Here is a 9,739-nt window from a genome sequence, read left to right on the forward strand (position 1 = left end):
TCTGAGTGTGTTTCTTTGCGTGTCTGCTAGAGTGTCTATATATGAATCCTTATGTTTGAGTGTGTATGAGTGTGCTTCAGTGTATGAGTGTGACTGTGTGTGTGTATGTTACTACCTTTACAACATTTCTAAGTTTAAATAGACACTTAAGAATAAAGTGCATATACGTTTTAGTCACTTGGTCAAAAATTGCACATGTCAAAGGAGGGGGGGGGGCTGATCAATGATTAAGTCAGGGGGCCCCAAATATCTAGTGGCTAACCTGTGATTTATGTGATTAAAAGATCTTAGTGACGCTTTTGACTGCCTTACACATGCTGCATCTTGACTTAGGACACCTAAACACACCATGTTGGGGTATGAAATTGCCCAAAAAAGTTTTATTATTTTAATTTTTAGTCATGTTGGTGGCCATAGTTATTTTGTCTCTGACAATTTTACTTGGGGCTAATTTATTTTTAAGAGTTGGGGCCCTTCTATATACTATTCTAGGTTTAGAAGATATATGATCTTTCAAAAAGGGGTCATCATCACAAATAATCGGCCAATGTTTTGAGATAATTCTTTTTATCTCACAGTGTTGGCTATTGAAACCAGTGATTAATAAAGGAGTATTTGTGTTGTTACTTAATTTCTTTTTATTATTTTTATTTTTATTCTTTGTGAAATAGGTGGTCCTATTGGCACTCTTGTTCTTTGTTTACCTACAGATTACTGAACATCTGCCAGAGGTCAGTCTGCTGGGTGACTGAACTAGACCCCAGCCTGCCCCATCTGCACCACTAGGGGTGCCTCACCTAATGTGGGTGTATCTACTACATGCAAAATTTACTATTGTATCAAATAATATTGGGCCATGTGGTGCGTCTGTCGTTTTATGTTGATTACAGATTATGTAAAATAGCTGAATGCCCTTTTCAGGGCAATGTAAAAGAGCTGAATTCCTTTTTAAGGGCAATGCCCATACAAATGCCCTTTTCAGGGCAATGGGTAGCGTAGGTTTTTGTTAGAGTTAGGTTTTTTTTATTTTGGGCGGTTGGTTCGGGTGGTGGGTTTTACTGTTGGGGTGTCTTTGTATTTTTTTACAGGTAAAAGAGCTGATTTCTTTAGGGCAATGCCCTACAAAAGGCCCTTTTAAGGGCTATGGGTAGTTTATTGTACACTAGGAGGTTTTTTATTTGGGGGGGCTTTTTTATTTTTATAGGGCTATTAGATTAGGTGTAATTGTTTTTATTTTTAATAATTTCGTTTGTAATTTTCAGTTATTTTTTGTAATTTTAGACTTACATTGTTTTAGTAGTGTTAGTTTTTTTAATGTATAATTTAGTTTCTTTAATTGGTAGTTATTTTAATTTTAGTATAATAGTTTAGTATGATAGTTATGTTAGGTTAATTTATAGTTTAAACTTTGTTTTTTTTAATTTCACAGGTAAGTTTTTATTTATTTTAAGATAGGGATATTGTACTTTTAATTTCAAGTTAGGGGGTTGTTAGGTTTAGGGGTTAATAGTTTAATTTAGTTTTTTGCAATGTGGGGGGCTGGCAGGTTTTAGGGGTTAATAGGTTTATTTAGTGGTGGTGATGTGGGAGGCCAGAGGTTTAGGGGTTAATAACTTTATTTAGTGGCCGCGATGTCGGGGAGTGGCAGAATATGGGTTAATAGCTTTATTATATTGTCGGCGATGTTGGGGTGTGAGGGGAATAGTGGTTAATAACTTTATTATAGTGGCAGCGATGTCGGGGAGCGGCAGAATAGGGGTTAATAACTTTTATTAGTGGCGGCGATGTCGGGAGCGGCAGATTAGAGGTTAATAACTTTAATTAGGTGTCGGCGATGTCGGGGGCAGCGGATTAGGGATTTTTAGACTTGGGGTTTATGTCACGGTGTTAGGTAGAAACTTAACTTTTTTTCCCCATAGACATCAATGGGTTGCGTTACAGAGTTTTTCATTCCGTGCTTCAGGTGTTAGTTTTTTTCTAACACTCTCTCCCCATTAATGTCTATGGGGAAAGTGTGCACGAGCACGTATTCACAACCCTTGGATTTTGTGCGGTATTGAGCTTATAGCCACCATATCGCACACACAAGGCAGCTTTTCAGAAACTTGTAATGGCAGCGCTATGGAGGGTGAAATAATGCAACTTTTGTTGCGTTCGTTTTCGCACCCTCATTAGCACAAAACTCATAATCTAGGCGTATGTTATTTCTGGGCTTCAAACTTTCCAAACTAAGAAGCTCATCATTAGACAAACTGGAGTGGTCAAAATTTCTGATTTTGTGAAAGTAAAATGAGATCTTCTCAAGCCTCAAAGAAAGGACCTCTCAAATGTATGGAAATAAAAACTGATTTGGGGCCATATCCCTTATCGCTCAATACTCTTGGCTGATCCTGGCATAATGTCACCAATCCAGCTAGATTCAAAACATCACACATATATGATACAAAAAATAAATGATTAATTCTACTCTCAGGGGTCTTATGTTGGATCATTAAATCCCCATTTGGATCTCCTGCTGTTTTGTAAAAAAAAAAAACTTCTTAACAGTGAGGCACCAAACACCTGTCACGGAAGGTAGACAGATTTTTACGCTTGTCATGTCAAGGTAAGCCAGGGCTTGAACTCTTTTACATATAGAACATTTTGAATTTTTCAGTTTTACCTCACAGTCAAGCAGGATTTTTAAATGTAAGTGTATTTCTGGATAAAATGAAATGTATTACACTAGTGGCATCGTGTCTCTATGGTACACATCTGTTTTATCAGTCAAAGTGGAGACATCAGGAGCGGTGAGGAATTCAGGCATGGAATTGATTGGATACATTTGCCTGAACCTGGATTTCTCTCTTATTATTTAAAGTGATGTTTGCCTACTCTTTTGTAAAAAAGAAAATTGCTCTGTATCTCACATATTTCCCTTTACTATATCTGCTATTATTACTGACTGTTATTCAATAAAAAAAAATAAAAAATACCAGGATATTATTTATTTTGTATGATTGATCAAATGGAACTTTAGTGAAAACATTTTACTGTAGAAGCTCTGCTTTTACTTGATAATATATCATTTTTATGGTATTGGTTTATTAAAGAATAGGTTCAACTAACACCATAAACTAACCAATATTCAGCTTGTGTGAAATTAAAGGGCCAGTAAACATTGCAAAAAAGAAATTCAAGCTCATACCTATAGCTTTTCCAAAGATTTCAGGCACTTGATACGCTGCATGCTCAGCCAAGCTTTGTTTTTTTGTTTTTTTTTGTTAAACAGGAGTGCATTTCAGCCAACCAGATACAATGCTACCCACAACATAGATTGTAACTAAAGTTCTGCCATGTAGCCCAGCATTATAGACTGCATGGCTTGGCTTTGAGAATCAGTTGGCTGTAAAGCAAAGTAGCAGGAATGTGATCTAGTTACTGTTACATAATCTGATTGGCTGTGTACTCCCTGCCTATTCAAAAAAAAGTTTGCATTTTATGCATTGCACAATTTTGTGGTAATGTGCACAATTAATTCAGTGGTATCGAGTGATCTAACCTTTAATAACATCAGTGTTTTCTCTTTTCAGGATATACTGTATATTCTGCATTAAATCTAGGTTGTTGTCTATTCAGTTTAAAGCAAGACTATTAGTAATATTCTTATCAAGAAACACAAGAGAAAACATTCCAAATTGCATTTTAAGGGGAATGAAAGGTAGCAGAGTCTCCTGTAATGGAGTTAAGGGATGAGCTGACAGGCTAGTGGAAAATCCCAGTGTAGTGTAGCAGCAACAATGTTGCAAAGTGAGGGGAGGTCTTAGGCTCACCTAATATAAACGAAGTTCTGGAACAATCTGGCCTCTTCCACCTGGGATTTTGCAAGGAGAAAGTTTTGCCATTCTTCAAGCGAAAATGTCTAGATCTAAGAGAAGTGCTGCGGTGCCCATTCGCTTCAGGGAGTCCCCTGGGAGATCCTTGAGGAGTGCACCTGTAATTGAAGAGGAGGATGAGGATGTGGTGCCACCAACTCCGGAGAAAACAAGGCCAGTATCATCTGCTTTAACTCCTAATGTTGTGGTCTCTAACCCCCCAGCCCCTGAACTTGCACCCGCCGGGCCCGGTACTGTGATGGTTGCGGGACAGGCGGGTGCAGTGAGCGCTGGCCCATCCGGCCTAGACACGGCTTTGGAGGCAGGCCTGGGGGCCCTTACGGCCTCCGGAATGTCGCCGGAGGCGGCGGCGGCCATAGTGGGCATGTTTAAGGCCCTCACGGCCGCCGTTCTGCCTCCGGTGGCAAGCCGGGTGGAACCGGGGCCTACCGCCCCTCATTATCCCCCTCAATTGGGCCGGGGGCCTGGGGACCCTCATCAGGCAGGGCCCAGTATGGTAAATCATCCGGCCGGGTCCCTAGGGCCCGGCACGGATGCCTCATTGGTGGCTCAGTCGGTTACTGGAGCGGGGCCTGCGGGTCCTCGCCCACTCACCGGACCGCCGCTATCATTGGTGGCTCAGTCGGAGCCTGCAACTACCAGTGCAGGCTCCGGTTGCGGCCTTGCGTCCGCCGCGTCCATTTCCGGCCGGTCAGGTGACACGCGTGACGTCACTTCCGGCGCCGCGGTAGTCACACGGCCGGAACCTGGATCAGAGCGGCACATCCAGCGAGCGCGCAAGAGGCCTAGCCGGGTACTCTCCACAGGTGAGGGGGGAGTATCCGGGCGGGCCTGCTCCGCTGCGCGACACTCTGCAATAGCTAGCAATGCAAACAGAGCAAGTCCCTTACAGAGAGGCCGCGGCGCGCAGAGAGGGAGGCTCAGGGGTTCCAGTGTTAGCAAGCAGGCTTATGGGAGAGCTAGAAGCGCATTGCTGGAGCGCCAGTGGTATCACAGGGGGGGTGCCAGCAGCAACTATGTACCCCAAACAAGGGTGAATGCGCCCACTGATGGGGCACAGGGCGAGTCGCTAGGCACAATAACTGCAGGGGTCCAAGGGGGCAAAGGGCTTGTTGCGGCAGGTGCTCAGAACGTTCATTCAGTCAGGGAGCGTGTGGTCAGAGAATCCCCCTATGTGGCAGGGCCAGCGAATGAATGGAGTGGTGATATGAATGACGAGAGGGCTAGAGGGGTCCCAGACAGGGCCGGGGGCAGTACTTCTACCCCGATTGGGGGCGGCAGTCAAGGGGGACACACGGCTGGCCTGGATACTCCCCTCTCGTTTGTTTCTCCCCCACAGGACATGGTGCCTACACCGCAGAGGACAGAGGGCCCGGGTACAACGGGAGTAGGACTATCTGTACAGCCAGCAGGCGGATCAGTGGCAGCTGCACCAGGAACATCTACCCCGTCAACATCGGCAGTTGGTGAGAGAAATGTATTTAATTTGTCACGCATTACTGACACCGACTATAGCACTGATTCAGACTCAGATGGTGGGAAGAAATTAGGGCTTAACAGTAAGGGGCAGCGTCGCATGTTCAAAATGTTAAGGCTATTGGTGGCTGAGCGTAATCAGGCTAGAGGTTTAGGTAACATGGAGCAGGCTGCGCCGTTAGCGGGGCAAAGCACGGCGACAATATCCAAGGGCAGTGGCCAGGGAAGCGAGAGCGTTGCGCAGCTGCAGGACATGTCAGTCAGTACCAGGAGGGTGGCATTGCAGGGAGACTCTTATCCCTGCAAGATCCACTGCCTTCATGCACATCTCAAGCCCAAGACGGTACAAAAAATCCGCGATCATAAATACGTCAATATGTTCGAGCTGTCCCTTGAGGCGCAGCGAGATAAAGAGCGTAGTGAGGATGGGACTGGGCCAAAGAAGATCCAGCGCCCAGATACATTTGAGGAGTGGAGGAAGTGCTTTAGGGTATTCTCCTCCTGCTACATCGAACAGAGGCCGGAGGCCGCGGTCGATGTAATTAAGTACGCGGAAATCATTGAATGTATCTATAATAGATATGGGGAAGGCATGTGGCGTGCTTATGATAGCGAATTTAGGCGGAAGATGGTCGATAACCCGGTCTTGAACTTTGGGGTAAAAGACTTGGACCTGTGGTCCCTGCTCATACCGGAAAAGGGGGGGGCAGGAGCTCCCTTGCTGCGGTCAGGGCCCCAGAGGCCAACGGGCCCCATCAAGCGGAGAGGCAGGGAGTGCTGGAAATACAATGAGAAGCAGTGTGACAAAGGAGCTTCCTGTTCCTTTCGGCACGCTTGCATGTACTGCAGCGGTCAACACCCAGGTGTTGAATGCCCGAAGCGGAGGGACGGAGGAGCTTTCCGTGGGGCAAAATCGGGGGGGGCTGGACAAAAGGGCTCCAACACCCCTGAAGCTGGACGCCATTAGACCTTGGCTGGCGGCCTACCCAGACAGGGTGTCGGCTGCCAACCTACTAGCGGGGATTGGCGAAGGTTTCAAGATACCAACATTGGGGTTGGTAATGGGGTCCTCGTCGCACAAGAATCTGAAGTCGGCTTACGAAATGCCGGGTGAAGTTAGGGCGAAACTGAGCAAAGAAATTGCTCTGGGAAGATTTGCTGGTCCATTTGACCAACCTCCCATCCCTGACCTAGTTATTTCCCCTTTAGGGGTGGTTCCCAAAAAGGAACCAGGGAAGTTCCGCCTGATTCAGCATTTGTCCTACCCGAAAGGGGGTTCTGTCAATGACGCAATAGACCCAATGATAAGCTCGGTGTCTTACCAATCGTTTGACCAGGCGTTGGAATTAGTGTTGGCGGCGGGTCCGGGCGCGCTGCTAGCCAAAATGGACATCGAATCTGCCTTTCGGTTACTCCCCATACACCCAGCGTCTTTCAGACTGATGGGGTGTAAATTCGAGGGGAATTATTTTGTAGACAAATGTTTGCCCATGGGTTGCTCGCTATCGTGTGCTTATTTTGAAGAGTTTAGCTCATTCTTGCACTGGGCCATCATCACGGAGGCCGGCGGGGGAATAGTCGCTCATTATCTGGACGACTTCCTGCTGGTTGGCACCGCGGACACTCGCGAATGCGATCGACTGATCGCAGTAATGCGTAGGCTAATGTCGAAATTTGGAGTGCCACTGGCTGAGGAAAAAACACAGGGCCCCTGTACAAGACTCACGTACTTGGGGATTGAAATTGACACTGCTGCAAGGCTATGTCGTCTCCCAGCCGATAAGGTGGAAGCAATGCTCGCGGCGGTGCGCAAAGCCAGGGCAGCGAAGAGCATGCCCCTGAGGGAGCTTCAGTCCGTGCTAGGCTTACTCAATTTTGCGTGCAAAATTATACCCATGGGTCGCGTGTTTAACAGGAGGATGGAGGCTTTACTTTCCAATCCGCACGGCACACGTAAAGTGTCGGTTTCGGAAGACATGCGGGAAGATCTGAAGGTATGGGAACTCTTCCTGCAAGGCTTCAATGGAACTCTGCTGTGGCGCGCTCCTAGGGTTTCCAGTCAGACAGTGCACCTGCTGACGGATGCAGCTGGAGCAGCAGGTTATGGCGCCTATTTGGATGGGCAATGGAGCGCTGAGCCATGGCCCTTGGCATGGGTCCGAGCAGGACTGACAAGGAACTTGACACTTCTGGAGCTCTTTCCCATAGTTGTGGCTATGGAGCTCTGGGGGTCGGCGTTAAAGGATCGCTACATAGTGTTTTGGACGGACAACGCTAGCGTTGTTTTCGCCATAAATAGGTTGTCCGCGTCGTCACCGGTAGTTGTTAGGTACTTGCGACAGCTAGTGCTGAGGTGCTTGCAATACAATATTCAGTTTTCCGCGAGGCACGTTCCCGGGGTCAACAACACCCTGGCGGACGCACTCTCGAGGTTTCAATGGGAACAGTTTCGCAGACTGGCCCCTAACGCAGCAGCAGTTGGCTTATCTTGTCCCCACTCTATCTGGCAGTTGGCGGGGCAGGGAGGTCCATAAGGCACCTAGTGAGGGCATCCCTGGCGCAGAACACGTGGAGAGCTTATTCACAGCACTGGGGCGAGTGGGTAAGTTACTGTTACGCACAAGGCGCAGCGCCGGAAAGGGTCTCGAGGGATCTGTTCTTGGAGTGGCTGGCAGAGAAACATGGGCAAGGGACTTCGAAGGGCGCTATATCCAATAGAATAGCTGCAATCTCCTTCTTTTGCAATATGCTAGAGTGGCCCAATATCACGAAAGGTTTCCTGGTGAAGCAAGTGATTAAGGGCTGGGGAAGGCTCGAGGGTAGAGCGAAAGATGCGCGCGAACCTGTCACATTTTGTAGGCTAGCCAGGCTGGTGGACGCAATCGAGGGCATTTGCGTCGAACCCGGCGAAAGAGAACTGTTTCAGTGCGTATTCTCCTTGGCGTTCTTTGCGGCCCTCAGGCCGGGCGAGCTGGTCGCAACCTCAAAGGATGCAATTAACACGGGTATGCAGTTGGCTCATGTCAAACTGGCGGGCGATAATTTGTTATTGTTTATCCCGCACTCGAAGACTGACCAGGAGGGGAAAGGGGTGTGGATCACTCTGACTCCCTCGGCATCAGGCGTCTGCCCGGTTGTGAGTACAAGGGCCTACATGGCGCAGCGACCACGGGCCCCCGCCCAGTTCTTAGTGCATTCCGACGGTTCGAATCTCTCCCGGTACCAGTTCGCAGCGGTGCTCAGAAAGGTAGCGCTTGCAGCAGGTTTGGGGAAGTGTAGAATCACCCCCCATTCCTTCCGAATAGGGGCTGCCACCAGCGCGGCCGCGCTAGGTTGGAAAGGAGATCGCATACAGAAGTTGGGCCGATGGAGGTCCCAATGTTACAAGTCTTACGTGCGCCCTCCAGCTGAAGCCTAGGGGGTATTCGGTGTAGGAGGAAGGAAACTGGCGTTTTACATTTGTTTGGTTGTGTTGTTTAGTTTTAGTCTAAGGTGATTGACTATGTAATCCGTTTTTCAGGTGTGGCTACAGGTCCTTCTCGTATCTGGATAATAGGGCACTCCTACGTGCACTGGGCGGCACTGAAGGCCCATTCTCTTCCTGAGGGGCAGCAGTTGGGGATTCCGACGTCTCAGGCATCAATACGGTGGTTGGGCCGTAGAGGCTTACAGTGGGATGGTTTGCCTGCCCTCCTCCAGAATGCCAGACATCGATGGGGACAGCCCCACATCATCCTCCTTCACATGGGGGGAAATGATATAGGGAGTGCACCTGCTCTAGATCTCATCAATGCGATGAGGTCGGATGTCAAGTGGATCTGTACCACGTTTCCGGGGGTTAGGCTGGCCTGGTCCAACATAATCCCCCGGCTGCGTTGGAGATATTTCCCCACACCGAGGATAGCATATAGGGTTAGAAAAAAAGTTAACAGGGAGCTGGGTAGAGCAGTAATAGAGGTAGGGGGTTTTGTGGTCCGCCATGAACTGATCTCAGCGGACAAAAAAGGGCTGTATCGCCCAGACGGGGTGCACCTGTCCGACGAAGGGCTGGCGATCTTCCTGGTGGACCTCAAAACGGCTCTGGTTAGTAATATTTAGCGGGTGGCGGCAAGAGCCCGGTTTATGTGGGAGTGCCTGCCTCTTGTGGCGGGAGGTCGTAGCCATCAACAATTGAGGGCGGAGTCTGTAGAGGTGACAGTCGGGCTAATGGGCGGGGGTGATGTCCTCAGGTCGTGACCTGGGGGGCCCCGCCCCGCGGGTCTGCTGGCTGAAGATCCTTTAGGACGTCCGCGCCTACTAGACGGAATGGGGTGGGGCCACATTTGTGCCCACCCTTGGCATTTGCTATTCCACGACATCTGGCTGCGACCTCTTGTCATATGGAGCTA

The 9,739-nt window shown here is 48.4% G+C and overlaps 1 protein-coding gene across 1 annotated transcript; it reads left to right on the plus strand.

Moving 5' to 3' along the window:
- The first annotated feature begins 3,700 nt into the window (after positions 1-3,700).
- LOC128646897 (translation initiation factor IF-2-like) lies at positions 3,701-8,997 on the plus strand. Its single transcript, XM_053699703.1, has 2 exons — positions 3,701-5,341; positions 7,862-8,997. The coding sequence occupies exons 1-2, from the start codon at positions 3,898-3,900 to the stop codon at positions 8,767-8,769; spliced, it is 2,352 nt and encodes a 783-aa protein (XP_053555678.1). The 5' UTR covers positions 3,701-3,897; the 3' UTR covers positions 8,770-8,997.
- Positions 8,998-9,739: the final 742 nt, after the last annotated feature.

The sequence above is a fragment of the Bombina bombina genome, chromosome 1 (assembly GCF_027579735.1).
Source record: "Bombina bombina isolate aBomBom1 chromosome 1, aBomBom1.pri, whole genome shotgun sequence".
NCBI classification, from domain to species: Eukaryota; Metazoa; Chordata; class Amphibia; order Anura; family Bombinatoridae; genus Bombina; species Bombina bombina.